The sequence below is a fragment of the Hypanus sabinus genome (genome assembly GCF_030144855.1).
Source record: "Hypanus sabinus isolate sHypSab1 chromosome X1 unlocalized genomic scaffold, sHypSab1.hap1 SUPER_X1_unloc_11, whole genome shotgun sequence".
Lineage (NCBI taxonomy): Eukaryota > Metazoa > Chordata > Chondrichthyes > Myliobatiformes > Dasyatidae > Hypanus > Hypanus sabinus.
In genome coordinates, this window is record NW_026778959.1 from 153,254 (window position 1) to 175,814 (window position 22,561).

General features: G+C 40.4%; 1 protein-coding gene across 1 annotated transcript in view; it reads right to left on the reverse strand.

The window, feature by feature from the left end:
• Positions 1-4,382: 4,382 nt before the first annotated feature.
• Positions 4,383-22,561, reverse strand: part of LOC132385582 (importin subunit beta-1) — a 44,119-nt gene continuing 25,940 nt past the window's right edge. The window contains exons 12-22 of the mRNA XM_059957747.1: positions 22,122-22,252; positions 21,006-21,153; positions 20,411-20,482; positions 18,698-18,842; positions 11,982-12,064; positions 11,627-11,734; positions 11,262-11,405; positions 10,027-10,132; positions 9,827-9,941; positions 8,956-9,117; positions 4,383-6,346 (exon numbers count right to left, since the gene is read on the reverse strand). Coding sequence (XP_059813730.1) covers position 6,346; positions 8,956-9,117; positions 9,827-9,941; positions 10,027-10,132; positions 11,262-11,405; positions 11,627-11,734; positions 11,982-12,064; positions 18,698-18,842; positions 20,411-20,482; positions 21,006-21,153; positions 22,122-22,252 — 1,215 coding nt within the window. The 3' untranslated portion in view covers positions 4,383-6,345. The remainder of the gene's footprint in view (positions 6,347-8,955; positions 9,118-9,826; positions 9,942-10,026; positions 10,133-11,261; positions 11,406-11,626; positions 11,735-11,981; positions 12,065-18,697; positions 18,843-20,410; positions 20,483-21,005; positions 21,154-22,121; positions 22,253-22,561) is intronic.

The following is a 22,561-nucleotide window of genomic DNA, read 5'->3' on the forward strand; positions in this document are numbered from 1 at the left end:
GTTAACAAATCAAACAACACATGCCGGTGATAATAAACCTGATTCTGATATATCTCTGTCATTCTCCTTCCCTCCGCTAGCTGCACCTGCTTAGAACCCCCCCCCCACCCCCCATCCACGTGAAGCCATGGGAGAAGGGAGTGGATGGTCGTGTGATCTGCACTGGCTGCTCATAAGTCCTGGTTAAGTGACCACTGACTACAGGCAGACAATCTCTGAAAAGTATTGATAATGGCTGGGGTCACCTGTCATGAAAAGACTCTGCCCAAAAGACAATGGCAAACCACTTCTGTAGAAAAGTCATGATCATCTATATCATACGACATGGCACATAATGATGATATCTCAACCCCTTTAATATTTCCCCAGATTGACTCAAATTTTCCAGGTTCTACCACACCCCATTCCCCACCACACTCTGGTGCCCCGCTTTCTTTCTTTTCTCTCGTATTTCACCATCCTTCTTCAGCCCTTTACCTCTTCTCACTTCATCACCCCTCCCGCACCCACCTTTACCTGGTCTCACGTATCACCTGCACAAGAGATTCTGCAGATGCTGGAAATCCAAAGTAACTCACACACACACACAAAATACTGGAGGAACTCAGCAGGTCAGGCAGCATCTATGGAAAATAATAAACGGTCAGCATATTGGGTTGAGACTATTCTTCAGAACTGGTAAACAAGATGGAAGATGCCAGAATAAAAGGGTGAGGGGAGGGGAAGAAAGATAGCTAGAAGGTCATAGGTGAAGCCAGGTGGGCAGGAAAGGTAAAGGGTTGGAGAAGGAATTTGACAGGAGAGGAGAGTGGACAATGGGAGAAAGGGAGGGAGGAGGGGCACCCAGGGGGTGGTGGCGGGCAGGTGAGGAGAAGAGGAAAGAGCCAAATTGGGGAAAAGGAGGAGGGAAGAGTTACTAGAAGAAATTGATGTTCATACCATCAGGTTGAAGGCTAACTAGACAGAATTATATATATATTTATAGGTGCTGCTTTTCCATCCTGAGAGTAGCCTCATCGTGGCACAAGAGGCCATGGACAGGAATGAAATGAAAATGTTTGGCCATTAGAAAATTCTACTTTTTGTGGATGGAGCAGAGGTGCTCAACGAAGCAATCCCCTAATCTATGTCGGGTCTCACCAATGTAGAGGAGGCCACATTGGGAGCCCCGGACACAATAGACTACCTATACAGATTCACAGTTGAAGCGTTGCCTCACCTGGAAGGACTGTTTGGTGCCCTAAATGGAGGTGGAGGAAATGAATAGGCAGTTATAGCATTTCTGTCATTTGCAGGGATAAGTGCCAGGAAGGAGATTAGTAAGGAGGGACGAATGGACAAGGGAGTCATGGAAGGAGCGATTGCTGCAGAAAGCATAGAGTAGGGAGAGGTAGGATCCTGTTGCTGATGACGGAAGTGGCGGAGAATGGTGTGTTGGATGTAGAGGTTCGTTGGGCAGTAGATGAGGACAAGAGGAACTCTCTCCCCGTTAGAGCAGTAGGAAAATGGGGTGCGTGTGTATGTCTGGGAAATGAAGGAGGGCAGCATCAGTGGTGGAGAATGAGAAACCACATTCTCTGAAGGAGGAGGATACCTCTAATGTCCTGAAAAGGAAAACCACATACTGAGAACAGATGCAATCAAAATGAAGGAAATGAGAAAAGGGAATAGCATTTTTACAGGGAACCTCATTGAAACCTATCGAATGTGGAGTGTCCTTTAAGGAGATGGGGAAGAATTCTTTAGCCAGGGTGGTGAATCTTTGGAATTTGTTCCCACAGCCAGCTGTGGAGGCCAAGTCATTGGGTATATTTAAGGTAGAGGTCGATTAGTCAAGAAATGAAGGGATATCGGGAGAAAGTAGGAGATTGGGGCTGAGAGGGAAAGTGGAATCAGCTGTGATGAAACAGCAGAGCAGACTCGATGGGCCAAATGGTCTAATTCGGCTCCTATATCTTACAGTCTACACAGAGATAACTATCAGTGAAAGAAGCTTTTGTGAATGTTGTAACTCTAGCAATTGAGGGATAAGGCAGGTTAGGGCAGTGTGCATCGATATCACCAGTCACTCCAATTGTTATCTCATTCCCAGACTGCACAATGTCAGAATCAGAATTAGGTTTAATATCTCCTGCATATGTCACGATTCAACAGCAGCACATTATGAAACATAACTGTAAATTAAAATATATTAAAAAGTTAAATTAAATGAATAGTGCAAAAAGAGTAAATAAAAGTAGTGAGGTAGTGTTAATGGGTTCAATATTCATTCAGAAATTGGATGATTTCTGAATCGGGAAAGAAGCTGTTCCTGAATAGTTGTGTGTCTTCAGGCTCCTGTACCTCCTCTCTTATGGTAGCAATGAGAAGGCATGTCCTCGGTGATGGGGTCCTTAATGATGGATGCTGCCTTTTTGAGGTATCGCTCCTTGAAGATTGCCCAGGATGCTGGGGAGGCTAGTACCCACGATGGAGCCGAGTTCTCAACTTTCAGCAGCTTATTTTGATCCTATGCAATACACCCCACCAATGGTGATGCAGCCAGTTAGAAGACACTCTACAGTATATCTGCAGAAATTTGCAAGTGTTTTTTGTGACACACCAAGTCTCCTCAAACTCCTAATCAAATAAAGCCACTGTTATGCCTTCTTAGTAACTGCATCTATACGTTGGGCCTAGGATAGATCTTCAGATACCCAGGAACTTGAAACTGCTTACCCTACCCTTTCTATTTATGATCTCCAAGTGAGGATAGGTGTGTGTACCCTCACCTCACCCTTTTTGAAATCCATAATCAATTCTTTGGTCTTACTGACAACGTGTGCAAGTTGTTGCTGAGTGCAATGTAAATGTTGTGGGAGGAAGGGGACTTATTTTTGCTGTTTGATGCTTGCATTCTGTTCTGCCAAGCACTGTGGGCATGCTTTGTTGGTGCTAGAATGTGTGACACTTGTGGGCTGCACCCAGCACACACAGGTTATGTTGGTTGTCAGTGCAAATGATGCATTTCACTATTTTGATGTACAGTGCATGTGATAAATAAATCTGAATCTTAATCTACTAACAACCAGGAGGTACAGCAGCATGAAGTTCCACAGCACCAGACTGAGGAAAAGCTACTTTCCTACAACCATCAGGTTCTTGAATTGACCTGCACAACTCCTGATGAAGGGCCCTGTCTTGAAATGTCAGCTGTTTATTTCCAGAGGCTGCTTGAACTTGAGTTCTTCCAACATTTATATTTGTTGTTGTCGATTTCCAGCATCTCTTCTCTTGTATTTATGGTTTTCAGCACAACTCCAATCTTATTTTAATAAGGATATTATCTATTGCACTACCATAGACCTTTTATTTGCATTAGTGCCTTGTCCTTGCACAACTTATCTGTACCTATGATCCTGATGCAAGTTCTCCTTCCTATCTGAACCTCACTTATTTTTGCGCAGATGACAACACACTTGACTTAAAACTTCAGAAAACAAGGAAACCACAGATAACAGGTACAAGAACCGTGAAGATAGTACCCAAGGACATAATGGAACCCATATCATTGGTATGCTGCATCAGTGTTACCAAAATGGCAGTACTATTTTTTTAAGTGTATGGGGTGCCCAGGGATGTGTAGCACCTCTCATGAAGGCACCTGCCATGTCCATTCTGGGCAGCTCATTTACCTTTGGTACCCACCAGTCAGTTCTCACTTGTGGTTCATATGCCCAATGGCCATTTTGCAAGGCTCCTCACCCACATTAAATTTCTTCAATTAAGGTGAGAGCCCTATACTGGCAGCTCACACCATGCCATGCCTAAAATTCAAAACATTATACCCAATGTTATTCTCAAGTCAACCAGGACCAGGCAGGTAACTAGGCAACATCCTCACCCACCATCCAGGATACACACACTTGTCATTGCTGCCATCAGAGAGGAGGAACAGGAACTTCATTTACTACAACACTGATTTCACAACCTATGTGACTTTACAACTCATGTGCTCAGTATTATTTACTGCTATTAGTATTTTTTGTATTGACATGCTGCCATTGGAGAGTCTCTAGCAGGTTCACAAGAATCTCAGGAAGGGTTAAAATAATGAGCAGTTTTATAGTGGAAAAAGCCATTACACAGGGGCGGTTCCACTCTCTTGGCATCAAAAATCTTGGTCCAGTGACATGAAAAATCTTCCATGATTGGAGACCTGATCTGGATTAGTAAGTGCATCAAAGGTTACAGGGAGAAGGCAGGAGAATGAGGTTGAGGGATAATAAACCAACCACGATGGAATGGTAAAGACTCAAAGGGCTGATCTGTTCCATGTCTTATGGAAACTTATTGCTCTTTAATACTTTGACCAGAACAAAAACATCACATTAAGACAGATATTTTCTATTTCTCAGTGTACTTTATTATCCTGTTTTCTACAGCTGAAAGCCCACAGGACAGCAACAGGTAGCACTGAGGAATGATCAGAATTCCCCATCAGTACGATCTCCAAAGTACAAAATAAAGGCATGAAAAGGCCCAGATCTTTCCCAGTATTCAATTATTAACTGGATAAAACACCCTTTTGCCAGTGTAAATACATGGTGCCTCTCTTCTCAGCCTACACTGAAGTGGTACGATTAACTCCACCAAATTGCATTAACCTCTGACACTAAGGCACATATCCAATACCCTGTTTCAGTTGGATTATATTGTGTGGAACAAGTACTTATTTCAGCGATTACATAATGTAAAATGTAAGTACCAGTTGTGCTGGGGAATGTTTTGACACTTTTTAAATTCAGACTTGGTTGGAAAAATATGCCACTTTGTTTACAAGTGTGCCCTGTTTAGTTAATGTCTGATACCAAATGCAGTGAGACATAAATAAAACTTGTTTTACGTTCCTAATCAAATACAAGATAAATCACCAAGCAGTTTGAATGGCATTTTGCATGCCCACTTTCAATATGAAATTTGATGTTTTTTCCTCCAAGCTCTTTAGAAATCCAAAGCATGACCTGAATACAATTAGTAAATCTTTGGCACTCTTGTTGTTTCAGCTGCTACAGTACAAATTGAAAATTGAGGGGAAGGGATTCCAAAGTGCTATCCGGCAGATTAGGGCATAATGTATTTTCATTTTGATTTCTTTAACCTTTTCAAATCCCTCTGCATCATTTACACTTTTCACAGTTTTAGTTCGCTTTACACAGGGGAAAGAAAGGCTTTTTTTTCCTTTTAAAGAGATAGTATCCTTCATGTATGAAGATAAAGCGACAAGCCCTCAGCCTATCTGCGGCCAAATAGCCATCAATTTTTTTTTTTAAAAATCGGGGTCGGCAAAAATGGTGGTGATGGGGGTGGGGTTGTAGAAAGACAAAAGAGGGTTTGTAATCACCATCACCACACCAAAAAAATTTTTTTTTTTTTTTTTAAATATAGGGCCATGTCAAATTATTTGTCCCCAGCCCACCACATTTGCATGACCACAATCCCTTTGTTAGCCTACATGCATTGAATTTTGGAAAAAGAACACCTAAACACACCAGTTATTTTCTATGCCAGCCTCCTCATAGAACACAATGCATCTATTTTTTTTCCAAAGCAAATGGCAGTAACACTGCTAAAAATAGGCCACCTTTTCTAAAGGTCTATACAAAATCTGTTGTATTTTAGAGAAACTATATTGGATATTTTCAAAAATAGTTGGAATAGGTTAAATGGCATGTTGCTTGAATCTGATTCAAGGGTTTAAAATATAGCCAATGCAAGCTACTTAAAAAGGGGATACCATCTCCTTAAACTAGGCTGAAGTCTAGCTGAAAGCTTCGCACAAGGAAGCTCTGAGCATTCATCAGTGTTTCCCGACAGTAACTCTCATTGTGCTGCTTCAGTAGATTGAACTCTTTAATGCAAATGCTAACCATTTTAAGTAAATTGTAATGAATCTGAAGTAGAGAAAGTGTATGCCTTTTCACTCACACACTCATCCCTGACCAAGAACCTCAACCTCATAACTCATGCACCAATTTCCATGTAGTACGATTACATCAGCCAGGCTGAGGATTGGATTTTCCTCCCAGCAGCAATGCTCAATCCTTTTGGAATTTATTTTCTGAAAACACTCCCGTTGTTTGACAGAAGGGGTCTTCTTCTCGTTCTTGTTGCAGGTTACGTTGGCCTTTGTTGCGGCGTTCAATCCTGGATACTGCTGGATCAGGTGGTGTGATGCAAACCTCACTCACTCACTCGCACATTCTCAAACATTCAACATCCTTGCACACTCCTCACTTCTGTTCCAAAGATTTGAGAATTCCAGTGGGGTCTCAGGTGTTTTCCTTATCCCAATGTTGACACAAATCTGCAACACAAAGTCATCAAAACCTATTAATAGCTGTCAAAACATCCAACTCAATTTTGAAAGTGACCAACCTAAAATGAAGCAATAAATGATTCCAAGAACCTTGGAGAATCCTCACTCTCCACCCACCCCTCCATTGGATAGCAGTTTCCAGCCAAATTAAGGAACACTGCAACTGTTGCTCAGCTGATCTAAGTGTAAACGAAGATCCCTGAAGTCCTTTCCATTTTACACGCACCTTCTATCCACCCTCCTCCCAGAGCATCCATATATTTGCTCAGGGCACATCACTTGCCCTGATCATTGAAACCAGAACCCTGAATGGAATACTTTCCACTGATTGTAATGCCACTATAATCCATCAATTTTTTTCTCTGCACATCACACTTATGATCATAGTTTATTTAATAGTCTAGCAACCCAACCCAATTCAGATTAAAATTATCTAACCAGTCTTAACCACCTCCAAACTACTACTGTGGTCAGACAGCTACAGTTATTCTCTCCCATCACCCCCCCCCCCCCCCACCCAACCCCATACTCTGAAAGAAAGGCTCTCCACTGCTAAGCAACTTTCCCTGTTACATTAATCTGGGTGTTCCAATGCCAATGGGTATCTTCCTTCCATTCTTCAGACTTTTCCCCCTTTCCAATAAACTTAAATTTCTAATTAAAACTTTTCCCAATTCCATAATGACTTTAACAACAATCCCAGATTTCCTCACAATTGAAACCTCCCACAATGAGCCCACGAGAAATGAAAGTGCTTCTTGAGAGCTACTCTCTTGGGTTTATCTGTAATTGCATCATGCACCATAACTTACAACTGACTTCAGTTTGAAATTTAAAATGGAAATTTATATACTGCCTATTTTGGAAGCAAACCAATTACAATGATTTAATTTTTGATTTACTATGAGTAATTATTTCACAAAGTGCAGCAAATTTTTCAAAAGTTGCAACTACCTATCACTTCGTGATCAAGAAACTGATTCAATTGGGAACTTTAAGTGTTATATACAGAAGCTCCCATGAAACGGCAGAAGTTCAGCCACCGAAAATGGATGGCCGAGTGGAGAAAAAAAATCAACACATGCCTCAAAGATATTGTATCTAGAAATTTCCGTTGAAGCTCACTTAATGGAAACACCCTATCCTGCTGAGATTAACCAGTCTTGGATTCAACACATTGAAGTACAGGTGTCCCCCGATTTTTGAACATTCGCTTTATGACACCTCGCTGTTACGAAATAAGGCAGCACCTTTTGCGCCCTGAGCACCTCTCCTGGAACTGCATTCTAGCCGGCATTGCTTAAACACGTGCCTGTGAGCATCTGTGCTTTATGTCGATTTATTTTGTGCATCCGTTAGCACGTAAAAGAGCACGCAAGGATGTTACACTTAGCGTAAAACTAGACATAATAAGCATCCCATGACCAAGAACTGAGAGATGAAGAGCTGATGAAGAGGAAAGGATAACAATTGAAACCGAACGCAGTAGCGAACAGCTCGAAAGCGAAGTCATCCAGGAACTGAACGGGAAGCAATTGCGTGAGATTTTTGCTGCGATTGACAACGTTGCAATGATTGCAGAAAAGTACGACTTTAATTTTGAAAGGGTACGTAGGTTTAGGGCTTATTTGCAGGATGGTTTGAGTGCTTACAAAGAACTGTATGATAGAAAAATGCGCGAGGCTAAGCAGTCAAGCATACTGTCGTTTTCAAGCCTTCCACATCAGACGACAAAACTCGACCTTCAACATCAAGGCAGGCAGACATAGGTGACCTGCCTGCCCTGATGGAAACAGATGACGATGAGATGACACCCCAGTCTCCTCCACCCCAGCCTAACACCATCAGTGTGCTCACTGTCTTTCCGATTCCGGTAAGTGAAACCACACTGGATGTACATTATTTCTACTTTATACAGGCTGTGTATTTTTATGTGTTATTTGGTAGCTTCATAGCTTAAAGGTTACTGGAAAGAGTATGTCTGCTGGGAGTACTTGCGCCGTGTTTCTGCCAAGAGCGCTTGCGCCGAGTGTTTTTGCCGCGAGTGCTGCCATGACCACTCGCATGAGATTTCGCTGCGGTGGACAGTGCTGCAATAATTGTACAAAAGTATTCCTACATTATATAGGCTGCGTATTTATCAGATCATTCCTGCTTTTATTATACGTTACTGTTATTTTAGATTGTGTTATTTGGCATGATTTGGTAGGTTATTTTTGGGTCTGTGAACTCTCACAAATTTTTCCCGTATAAATAAATAGTAATTGCTTCTTCACTTGACGACATTCCAGCTTACGAACCGTTTCATAGGAAGGCTCTACCTTCGAATAGTGGGGAAAACCTGTATAAAACTGAATAGTCTGTACCAAGTATCATGTCTTCGGATCTCTGAAACAAGACAATGTATGTTGTGGAACTTAGCAGTGCACATTTAACACATTTCTAGTCACCACTTAAGTCTGGGAGTAGTATTATTTACCATAATTTACAATGATTATATTAAAGAATACTTAATAAATTGAGAAGATCTCTACATTTTAATCAGACCTATTTCAACTGGTTAGAGATTCTCGACATTCTTCGATGCAATAGCTTACCAAGCTTGATTTTTCAGTTTTCGAAGCTCTTTTGTAGCCCATGTGGCCAAAGTTTTAGTTTTGTTTGTTTTTGATCGTCTTCCTTCAGTCAAAAGTTCATGAATCATTGGCCTTGCTTCAACTAGTTTCAGTACATCCTTCCCAAATGCTGTACATAAATCTCTAAAATGCATAGAAATTAATGTTTAAATCACTAATGTTACAGAAAATGGAAACTACCTGAAGCAGTTATTGTCTCGACAGGTTTTGACCCTCTCCAGAAAATTGCTACAATCTTATAAGGGGTGTATAAAATCAAGGGCACAGATTGGGTGAACGCACTCGGTCTCTCTATCCTAGCCACCAAACCCCCTCCCCCATCTCCAGAAGGCATAGGTATAAGATTTAAGAACTCAGATTAAAACACACACACAGATTGCTATTTGTGGAATCAGCTACCAGAAAAAGTGGTTGAGGTTGATACAAATAACAAGTTAATACACTGTTGCACAGGTACATGGGTTAGAAAGGTTTAGAATAGGGGTTCCCAACATTTTTTTTTAAAATTACATGGACCCCTGGCTGGGAACCCCTCACTGAGAAGGTTATGGGCTAAGGGCTGGCAAATTGAATTCATTGGATGGGGCATCTTTCTCCACATGAACCAATTGGGTCAAAGGGCCTGTTTGTGCTACATGACTAACTTTACAACAGACAGATCATATTAAAAGGAATAAACCCCAAAGTACAAATTTTAAAACTATGAGTAAACTAACATATCTGGAGAACATACTTCCTATACTCCTTATCAAGCAGTAAATCTGAACAATTACTAGTTGGTGGGTTTTTAAAATCATACATTCATATCCTTACCTACCCCAAGCACACTTACCCTATCAGTCCAGCAGCACAAGCTACAACTCCATCAGTATGATCTTCATCTCGAGCAATGTGATCAATAAAGGAAAGAATGAATTCTACTCTTGGTTGTACCAACATGACGTCAGCTACAAGAAAGAAAACTTGTCTATTTTAAAGTGGACACCTTTGAATTTAATTACAGATGTTATCATATAATACAATTAAACTTACGATGTACATTCTCTTGGTCACCCTTCAGGCCCTGAATAATGCCAGTATATGCCTCCAGACAACCTTCTCTTAGTTCATTCAGGTAATCCACCATATCATAATCTGTCTAAAAATGAATTAGAATTTTAACATTCTTAACCAGAAAGCTTGCAAAAGGAACAGTGCTCAGTATGTTAATGCAAGAATTATTCTTTCACACAGTAACATCCCAGTGCAGAGGTTAGTGTAACACTACTACAGCACCAGCAAACTACAAGGCTGAGGAGAATTAGGTTGAATCCTTCAACTTCAACCCCAAGTATACCCAATGCCTTGGACTGCACAGCTGTCCTAGCAAAACTGACCACCCTCTAAGCAAAAGAAAAAATTCTAACTGGACTTCCCCAAGGTGAGGGTGTGCCTTCTGGTACTAGCCCATCTCCAGACCACCCCCCACATTCTAAATTCCAGTGAGTAAAGGGCCAGAGCCAAACACTCCTCATATTTTAACCCTTTCATTCCGGGAATAATTCTTTTGTACCTCCTCTGGAGGTTCCTCTCGCATCTTTTCTTAGACAAGAGGCTTAAAACTGCTCACAATATTCCAAGTGCAGTTTGACCAATACCTTATAAAGCATCAGCATTACATCCTTACTTACAAAATTCTCCCCATTTACAAAATAGTCCACGACTTTATTCCATCTACCGAAGTGCATGACTGTTCACTTCCCAATAGCCCATCTGCCACTTCTTTGCCCATTCCGCCAACCTGTCCATCCTCTGCTGACACCCCATTTCCTGAACACTACCTGCCCCTCCACCTATCTTCACATCGTTCACAAACATGGCCATAAAGCCAACAATTCCTTCCTCCAAAACTCCAATTCTTGCCAGTAAGGAATTTGTACGTTCTCCCCGTGACCTTGTGGGTTTTATCTGGGTGCTTGATTCTTTAAACATTCCAAAGACATACTGGTTAGTAGACCACTTGGGTGTAACTGGGTGGCATGAGCCTGATCTCTAAACACAAACTAATGAACAAAGGCACAATATTAATTAAAATCCATCCCATTTAAAAAGTTAGATGCAAAAATTGTATAATTAACAATATATGCAGAATTCATGTTCTAATTTTTCACCCAACTTAAGTTTTAAGATGATTTTGCTAAGATTTTCTGCCAATTTGTGTGTGGGATGAAACTATTTTCAAAACCCAGAATCAGAAGATGACTTTACAATGTTTTTGTGGTACTCACTTTGTCTACCTGGGCCTGGGAAGCCTGCTGAAGCGTGTCCAGGACAATATCTAGATACTTCTTAAATTCTCCTGCAATAGCAAGAGCAATATCTCCAAACACAGATAAAATCTGTGGCTTCACAGATCGGTGAACATTTTCATTCTGGAAAGGAAGGGGAAATGGATATCGATTGCAGCTTAATTCAAAATTATTCAAATCCATTTTATAATACACAACCCATACTTTCAAATATAATTACATATACATCAAAACTCTTCAGGTAAAGTCCTTAATTAAATTCCATAGACAGTTTGACGGAGCAAAAAGCAAAGTTGTAACTGTAAAAGCAAAGGATGTAAAAGATAAGAAGCATAGACACTTACCCCCAAATTTTCCAACAAGAGCTGCATCATTTCATCACAGAAAGGCAGCATATTAGATTGCAGCGCTCTGCACAGATCACCGACCAGGCCTACTGCTGCAAGACAAACCTTCAACAAAAATAATCAAGTTTGAAAACACAAGCTAATAGCTTTGCCAAATCAGATCCTATTTAATAATTGTCTGCCTTAATAATTGAACATACGTAGTTCTGCTGGTACTTCAGGTGGCACGATCCATGCCTGTTGCATACTCGATGAATTGTAATTTTACAAATCAATTTTTCAGGTGAGACATTTATCTTTTCCATCAATCTAACAAATATCATCCCAATACAAAAAGGCATCAAATTCCTACCTGATACTCTGCATAATTCTTCAGTCCAATCCCTAGATATGGCTTAAAGGCATCCATGTACTTCAAAAACTCAGATCCCAGCACTAAAAACAAAAAAAGAGGAACTCTAATGCATAATTTTCTACCTCTTGGAAAGAGGTTGCAATATTCTCTTCAAAAGTTATCTGGGCACTTGATATTCAGGTTTTCTACATTTATGTATGCAGGTAAGCTTATTGAATTAACAAGAATAATCTAAGAATTTGGTATTGAACCTCAATGATAGGTGTTAGACTTTTAAAAAAATGAGTTTACACAAACAAAACTTGCATGGAGTAGAAATATATAAACTACCAAAAGTAAAAATAGACCCTTTATGCCTTAGTGGAAAAAATTGTCACAGCTATAACATTCAGAAAGGCCTGGCAAGTGTATAGTGAGGGAAAATGGTGAGACAAAGCTCAGTGAATATTAAGAGGAGGGAAAAAGGCCTAGCCACAATGTTTCTAGTGGTTTGTGCTCGTGGGATGTTACAAAGCGGCAGGTGAATGATAACGCACCCACCAATCTTTCCCCTCACCTGCCAACTTTTGTGCCTTCCCCTCCCCCACCATCTTATTCTGGCTTCTCCCTTCCCTGATACGTCAACTTCTCATTCCTCTCCATAGATGCTGCCTGACCTACTGAATTCCTCTGGATTGTCAGCATTTGCAGAATCCCTTTTATGATTTACCATCTCTTCCGATTAATAAATTTAAATTAAGGGAAGTTGGTACAGGCACCATGTACTATTAAAACAATTAAATTCCAATTGACAACAGGTAGCCCATAATGAACACATCTGCAGAAATACTGGTTCAAGGAAGTTGATGTGCTAAAGCTGTAAGCACAGCATGACATCAGCAGATAGAGAATGTAACCCACAATGTGTTTTAGGATAAAGTTACTCCTTTTAAATTACTTAAATTTTAATCCAAGCACAGGGACAGGAGGGTGAGCCTGCAAAAGAAATATGGAAGGCAGGACCGCTTGCCCTCTCAGCCCTTTCTCTTATTTAAAGGAATATCATGGTCACCTTTTTTTGAGGGCATAGATTGCAAAGAAAATGGTCAACATGTCTCATTGAAAACCATTGAATGTTGAAAAGCTTCAGCAGAGTGGTTTTGGAGAGGATATTTCCTATGATTTGGGGGGGGGGGGGGGGGGGGGGGGGTAGTAGAGAGGAGTGTAGGACCAGACAGCACAACCTCCAAAAAGCGGTACTTCCAGTTAGAACAGATGAAGAGGTATTTCTCTAGCCAGGGAGAGGAATTTGTTCAATTCGCTGCTGCAGGCAGCTGTGGAGGCCAAGTCATTGGTATATTTAAGGCAGACAGATTTAAGGTTGATTAGTCAGGGCATGAAGGGTTGCAGGAAGAAGGCAGGAGATTGGGGCTGAGAGGAAAATTGGATCAGCCATGATGAAACGGTGGAGCAGACTCAATTGGCCATATAGTCTAATTCTACTCTTATACCGCATGGTGTCTATAGCGCCGTAGCACAAGAGACGTCCATACTTGGGGAGGGGTTGGTTGGGATAGGGGTCAGCAGTGAAGGAATGGTATAGCAGAAATAGGGGAACACATTCTTTGCTGCACCAAGGATATCCACCCTTGGCAGTTGGGAGATTCATTTAACGATTTGTTGAGAAATAATCAACACGAGGCCAAATTAAAAAGCAGAACACAGAAGGTAATAACCTCAGGATTCTCAGCTGAATCACAAACTGTAGAGTTAAAGTTAGAAATAAATGCAGGTCCCAATCACTGGTCTGAGAAAACTCGTTTAAATACTAGAATGGGAGAACTAGGTGCAGATCACAGCCTAGTATGAGGTTCCAATTCACAGGATTGCAAGAGGCTGCAGACTCTGTTGGCAACATCATGTGAGTGTTGTCAACAGTTTTGGGCTCCATATCTCAGAAAGGATGTGTTGTCATTGGAGAGAGTCCAGAGGAGGCGCAGGAGGATGATTCTGGGAATGAAAGGATTAACATATGAAGAACATTTGGCAGCTTCAGGCCTGTACTCACTGGAACTTAGAAGAATATGTGATGATCTCATTGAAGCCTACTGAATGTTGAAAGGACATGGAGGGGATGTTTCCTACAGTGAGGCCATCCAGAACTAGAGGGCACAGCCTCAAAATTGAGGGGCAACCTTTCAGAACAGAGGCAAGGAGGAATTATTTTAGCCAGAGAATAGTGAATCTGTGGAACGCACTGGAATAGACTGTGGTGGAGGCTAAATCCACAGGTATATTTTAAGGGGAAGTTGATGGTTTCCCGATTGGTCAGGGCATCAAAGGAAATAGTGAAGTGGAGTCCATGGAGTCCAAATGGCTTAGTTCTGCTCCCAAGTCTTATGGTCTAACACTGTGCAACAGAAGATGTTCAAGAAGTCACCATTATTAAAACTACACAGGTACTGTACGACAATCCTACTGCTAGAATTAAAATCAATGGATATTTATCAGTTTTACCCTAGAAAAGGGTACGAGACAAGGCTGTGCGTGGTCACTGCTACTCTTCACATTATATTTGGAACCACTAGCTCAATACATCAGACAAAATGAAGATATCAGGGGAATTACTATTAAAGGGATAGAGCATAAACTGGCTTGTTACGCAGATGACATTTTGATTTGTCTAGGGCAACCAACATACTCCTTACCTAAATTGATGCAATCCTTTGAACAATATGGTCAATTATCCGGATACAAGAACAACATAGATTCAACTCAACTACTTTCATAACTATAGCCCACCAAGAGAAATTGAAAGTAGATATCCCTGGGCATGGCAAACAGAGTCTTTCAAATATTTGGGCATAATTATGCCAGAAGATTTGGCATAATTATCAGAATGTAATTATCCACCTACCTATATATAAATAAATTTAAGGAAGATATAACAAGATGGATCCTAATTCTTTTTTCAGTCTCAGTTCAAGGATTCAATCCAATAAATATATTGTCCGGACTATTATATCTCTTTCAGACCCTACCAACAGAGATTAACCAAAATCAAGTCAATATATGGCAAGGTAAAAGGCCTAGAGTTCGCCTCAAAACTTTGCAATTAGCAAAGGAAAAGGGGGGGGATGGGGCCTACCTTCTCTTAGAGATTATTATTTTGCAGCACAGTTGAGAGCTGTGATATGCTGGTGCAACCCATCATATGACGCTCAATGGAAAAACATTGAGAGGATACTTTCCATCCCCATACAGGCAATTTTGGCTGATAACCTACAAAGTTACATAAATACTATTGATAACCCATGGTGAAATGGATTCTTAAAATATGGAAAACTATTATAAAAGAATATAAACTAGAGGGAGATATTGCAATTCTTAAATGGTGTGCATATGACTGATTTTACACTGAATAAACTGGATGCTAGATTTAAGGACTGGACAACTAAAGGAATAACAGTGCTTTGATATATAATGAAAGAACACTTCAGTTTTGAAATGCTTAAAGAGAAACACTTATTAGAAAAACAAGATTTTTAAATCGGTATTTGCAGATGTGACAGTATGTTAATAGGAGGGTTAAAAATGTAACCAAGGCAAGTACATGCCTGATAGAGCTATTTAGAAAAGCATACAATTCACAGAGAAAGGTAGTAGAATCATTTCAAGCATGTATAAGGGTTTGTCAAATCTTAAAACGCATTCGACTTCATACAGTAAAGAATGGGAGGAGGAGTGATTGATAAGTTTGTGGCGTAAGATAGAAAGATGAGTTATTAACTTCAAACTTTCAGCATAATCACTGAGTTGAACTGCATGTGCATGTAACAGAAGATGTATAAATCATCTCATTCTGCCTTAGGTCACAAACTTATCAATCACCCCTGATGTGGACACTTTCTGGAGGTCCAAGATCCGTATGCTCCACGACCGCTGGACTAAGTGTGTAAATATAGGAGGGGACTATGCTGAAAAATAAATGTGCTAGGTTTTCTAAAATTGACCCCTTCAACTTAGGCCACAAACTTATCAATCACCCCTCGTTAAGACCATATATTTTCGCTATATACCTCAAGAATGGCTGAAAAGAGATACATATTTAATGAATATACTGCTGATGGCTGGTAAAAAGACTTACCAGGAATTAGTTAACCCAGGAGAGCCCAACCTTAAATGCATGGATGGAAGTTACAATGGACATTTACAAAAAATGAAGATAACAGCATCTGCTAATCATAAATTGGAACAATTTGATTCATACTGAGAAAAATGGTTAACTACATAACACCTCAAACCTGATTTTATTCTCATAAATCAATGAATTTGTATAAAAAAGATCACTCCCTACTTGTACATAGCTTTCTCCTTTTGCTTGTTCTTTCTTTCCTCTTTTCTATAAGTGTATACCTCAGATAAATATGTGGGGGATTTGTGGCAAATATGAATACATGATATGTACAGTATCTGAAATACACCTTATGGAAATGTTTGTTTGATGATGAACTTCAATAAAAAATAAATTACAAAAAAAGAGAAAATGTTCAAGAAGCAGTGCCTTAGAAATTGCACCCATTACCAAGGACCTTCATGATCTGTACTATACCCTCTACTTGCTACTATCATGAACTAGGTGGTACAGGGTCCTGAAAACTCCAATTCAGGAACAGCACCCCTCCCCAAAATCAAAGTTCTGGACAGTTAACGATTCCCCCCTCACTATAGCGATTTATGCCCGAATTAGGTATCTTTTTGTTCCTAACAAAGTGGCCACTGAGCTCATGTTTGTGGTGTTACGCAGCTGTAGCCTTCAAGGTTTGACATGTTTGTGTTCATAGATGATCTGCACATCATTGCTGTAATACGTGCAGTCACCTTCCTGTCTGGCCATTCTCCTCTGACCTCTCTGATTAACAAGGCTTTTCCACACCCAGAACTGCTGCTCACTGGATGTTTGCTGCAGCATTCTCTAGAGATGAGTGAAAATCCCAGGGTATCAGTAAAACCACCCCATTTGGCACCAACAATCATTCCACATTTAAAGTAATTTAGATCCCATTTCTTCCCCATTCTAGATATTTACATTAATGAACAGGTGCACCTAGTAAAGCAGCCACAGACCCACCTGATTCTGGAGTGTAATAAGACAAAAGGGAAAAGTGTGACTTGCTTTGTTAAAGGTGTGAATGAAAACCAAAATGCTTAAGGGAGAGGCAGAAAAGAAAATGAAAGTGTGAACAGAAATGTAGTCAGTGCTTATAGCTCTACCTGAATATACAAATTAGTAATAGAACAGACAAATGGAAAACAAGGAAACAATTATGACAGCTATTACCAAAACATGGTCACAGGGTTACGAAGACTGGGAACACAACGCTCCACAAAATTCAAAATTCTAGATGAATTTACAGAAAGGTGGCAGCTTAATTCCAAGGTATCAGTACCTTGATATAGCAACTGTAGAGTGGAAACAGTTTGGATGTTAATAAGGAACAACTGTGGGAAGATGACAGGTCAGAATGGCTTAAAGGCTCCCGTTACTGCTTCACAGAAAAACAAAGCAAAAATGGTGTTATATATTTACTTTTTTAATTTAGAGACACAGCACAGAACACGCTCTTCCAGCCCAATGAGCTGCACCGCCCAACAACTCAGGTATTTAATCCTAGCCTAATCACAGGACAATTTACAATGACCTATTAACCAGATCTTTGGAATGTGGCAGGAAACCTGAGCACCTGGAGGAAACTCATGCAGCCATGGTGAAGATACACAACTCCTTAACCCCATCCCATCAAAACCCTGTAATGCCCCAAAGTGTAATAGTGCCAATCGTTACACTACTGTGGTGCCTCACTTCTGATATAAAGTGCTGTTTTCATCTGCATTATGACTGAAGAAATCAAGGATAACATGGAAGAATGTATAGCACAAAGAGAATTTCATACAGCAATTTATTATGGAACTTAGCTCTGAAAAGCCCACCATATTTAGTCACGTATCATAAACAGGAACTTGATGAGTTGAAGACTCTCTACAGCACAAGGATCACAATAAGGCACAACTCCAGATAGAATGTGAAGGCAAACAAAGCTAATGCCTTTCACTTAGAGAGCAAACTGAAAGAATAACTGTCTGGATCGGACTAGGAAATAACGCCAATAAAATTAGCAGTGACAGATTTTTAAGCAGTTAGTTTATTGTACTTAGTAGGAATTAAAAGAGGCACTAAATGAAAAGGACAAGCTATACATGGACAATAGCTGGCCTGAAATGTTGGCTTATTATTCCTCTCCATATTGCCTGACCTTCTGAGTTCAGCCAGCATTTAGTGTGTGTTACTCTGGATTTTCCAGCATCTGTAGAACCTCATGTTTAAAATAAATAGGTCGTTTTTAAGGTTGAAATAGAACACTAGTGGACTGCCCCAAATATTCAGGCTTCACTATCAATTATTTAGCCTATCTTTAATCATATTAGTAACGCGCACACATGAGCGTGTGTAGGATTGCTCTTGCTGACATGCACAAAAATAAATCCCCTGGAGACTATTTGGACTCTGCAACAGGATATTAAAAAAACATGCTGTGAAAGGGGGGGGGGGGAGGGGGGGAGAGAGATGACAAATAAAACTCGACTTTATCCAAAAAGAGGCATTTAGCACGATCAATTATTTAACACAAGTCCAAATGATTGCTGGCAGATGAAGTCCTTAAATTGAGACGTACCTTCAACAAGGGTGCTAACAGCCATGAGAGCATCTTCCTGCACTCCCCCAGAACCAGCAGTGCTCTGAAACATCCTCAGCAATGAAGCCATCACCACATCCGAAATCTGCAGTGCATCCTGATGCTGGACCTTCCTTAGAACATTCTAAGAGTCAGAAAGAAAAACTTCATGAAGAGAAATAATATCACTAATATTTTTTTTAAAAAAAACACTAATTTCACACTTTATCAGAAAAATTCATAATCACCAATGTGTTTCTGTGTGGTGCATGAACTTGTCATCATTAAAGGTGTTCAGAGAAGCAAATTTAAACTGTAACTCTGCCATAGATGGTTCTAAGCCCGGCTGAGGAGGAGGAGGGTTGGGCATGGGGCTAGCAACCCCATCCCGTAAAAAAAGAAGTTACAAAAACACTGACAGAGCTCCAAAGACCTCATCCCTAGGAGAGGGAGGATCTTCAAAGATGGGCTTACATCTGGGGACAACTTGAAAGACTGGCAGAGAATCAAGGATTCTGTCAAACTGCTGTTGGTAGCCCATGACCCAGTAAGGCTAAGGGGCTTAAGTAATTCTGTAATTACAGATGAAAGATCTGCCTTATGCTAGCCAGTGTAGTGGCACCCATACTGCACTGCATGGAGAGTGGTCCTGGGTTTGAATCCAGCTGGCTCCTCGCACACTTTCTATCTGTGCTGAGTTGAGTGTCAAGCTAGCAACCCTGCCTCGGGGTCGGCAACGTTTACCACTGAAAGAGCCAATATGGACCCATTTCCCACAGAAAACACTGGGAGCCACAAAACCCATGACATTTAAAATGAAATAATACTGCATACAACGTTTTTTTTTGCCTTTATGCTATGTATAAACAAACTATAATGTGTTGCATTTATGAAATTGATGAACTCCTGCAGAGAAAACAAAATTACATTTCTGCATGCAACAAAAACATTTTAAACTCCGAAAAAAAGACGTTGGGTTGAAGGTTACTCCATAGTTAGCCTACCTTCGATCGAAGAGTTAAAAGAAAGCGCGCACTGGCGGGTGTCAGGCATTGGCAGTGGTGATGTATATTAATAGCGATAAAAAAACACGTTGTAGCGGTGTGCTACACGCAGTGCTCTAATAACGACACTGCAGTCAAAGATAACTTTATTCGAACTAAACAGCCTTGCTTTAAAGCCTCCCTCAACCCGTCCCCGTGGGCGCGGATGCTCCAAAAGACACGAACTCACAAACCCCCGTAGGCTATTGCCCTTAGCCGGAATGGTGGCTAATTGTGAGCCGGTTCGGATGTGCCAGGAAATGGGGTCTCCACAATGTTTTATTTAGATTGTACAAGATCACCATAATCTTCAAATTTCGAATTACATTTCAAAAACTAACAAACCACGGGGAGCCGCAGCACAGAGATGAAAGAGTCGCATGCAGCTCCGGAGCCGCGGGTTGCCGACCCCTGACCTAGATGATGGGTTACCAACCTGGGGGTCCACGGACCCCTCAGTTAATGGTACAAATCCATGACATAAAAAGGTTGGGAACCCCTGAACTACATAAATTGCTTCATCTGGCTTAATTTGGCACATATCAGGAAGCCAATTTAATAACGTAATGGTAAACGTAATGTTTGACATCAAAATTCTGAGCATGAGAAAAAGTAGCAAAGTAAAAGCATAATTATGGTCTTATTATCCAGATCATGTGGAATGAGTTACCTGTAGGGTAGCGCACAAGAGAGACTGAAGATCATTGTACTGAATTCTGTCTGAGGTACTCTGAATGTGAGACTGAAAAGAACAAAACTACAATCAGCAAGAACTTTAAACATTTACACAAATTCAAACTACAGTCTCACTAATTAACAGAATCCCTTAAAATCATGTGGCATCCCAAAACATTCTTGGCCAAACTAATTGCAAGACAGTGGGCAATGTGCTGGTTTTGGCAACCTGCAAGCTGCACGGCCTACAAACATTTACACTAGTGCTATGCCACTTCATGACAGCATTTTAAGGCACAGGCACGAGTTTGTTAAATAGGAGGATGTAGAACTACACATACATTTCAATAATCACGTAAGATGTGTTTGAGCAGCAAACACATCTTAAAGCACTTCTGCCAAAGAAACTAAGGTGCACAACAACCCTGGGCATTTAATTATTCTGCCAACATTCTGCCTATAGGCTTTGAGCAGCCTTTAAATTATAAAAAGTTTGCTGTCCATTATACTACCTAGATCACTATTTTACTCACAACTGTAAAACATGGCACTATTTTCAAATGGGAACTGAGTTACATTTATATACAGACCTCCATTTGCAATACTTGCTGTAGCCTTTCCATGATAACCAAAGTTGTTTTCTGCACAGCTGGATAGCAGTCCTTGGCACTGTTCTTGACAATCTCCATCAATGCCTCATAGGCAGCACTCCTCAAATTATTCTGATGTCCATCAGGCCTAAAGAGCATTGAACTTGGTTACAAATGTGTGCCATTATTAGAACACTACCAATACTACAATTCTATAAAACGGTATTAGTTCCTAATAGATATCAATGGAGTTCATTCAGTGTTCACTGCTGTTCTTTTGACAGATTGCAAATTAACTATCAGCGCAGACAATGGACTGCCTTCATACAATTGTATCCTCCAAATCTTCATTTTCATCATAATACTGTCAATACCTTCAAATTCTTCCCAGTTCCTAACTTGCTGAAATTGTTTCATTTTCTCTCCCATTTTTGGCATCTCCAAGCATGAATGCTTGAAACTGCAGTGAGCAAAAGTTACAAATGGTCTTATTTATTTCTTACCGACTGTCAGTGACAAAAAAATCACTGCCTTTTGAACATGCACACACACAACTGACAATTTAAGATCCGTTCACTCTAAGCATGGTGTTGTCTCTAAGTTAATGCACTGTTTGGCAACAGTCTCCTGTCCCAATTAAGTTGTATGTCTCAAATAAACAAAGGGAATTCCTGTTATTTTCTCAATTAGTATTTGTTCTTTAAGAGTGCCCCCAAATAAGCAGCTGCCCTGATTAACCAATGACCCGATTTACTGGATTCAAGACTAAACAGTAACTGACAACTTAGCTTCAATTATCATGTATCAAAATAAGCTTTAATTTTAAGAATTGCAGGAAATCTGTTTTGTGTAGTTAAATCACTCATTTATCCAGGAGAGACTGGTGGCTTGAGGCCCAATGCCCTGGGACTGGTGATGGGGATGTGAGGGTAAGAAAGGGGCTTGTTTTGCTGTTGGAACAGGAATTGTGGTGACACTTGCAGGCTGCTCCCAGCACTTCCCTGGATTGCAAATGACACGTTTCACTGTATACTAATGTACATGTGATAAACCTGAATCTCAACCATTTGTTGCCAATTCAGATGAACTAAATAGCAGTAAAGATAGATCTCCTACCGATCAGTAGTTTCCAGCAACTTTTGTACTATCAATTCAAAAGATGATGACAAACAGTAGGTCGCAGGCTCTTCTTGATCATCTGCTACATCTGCAGCTTCATAAGCTGCTTCTGCCAAGCTGGAGAATGCCTACAGAAAAAGACCACATTGACAGGGTGAGCGAGGGGGGTGGTCGTGCAAGAGAGCGGGAGCAAATCCAAAGTTCAATATTTAAGTGCATATGGCACCATAAAAAAACCCTTTCAGGCAATCAGTGTAATACAAGAAACACAAGAGAATCAATGAAAGACACTGCACGCAACAGGATGGACAACCAACCAACATGCAAACAACAAAAACTATGCAAATACAAAAAGAGGAAAAAATGAGATAACCATCTGAATAGTTAAGTCTTAGATCATTTTCTCATTGCCCAATTATCATCCTCACAAATACTTC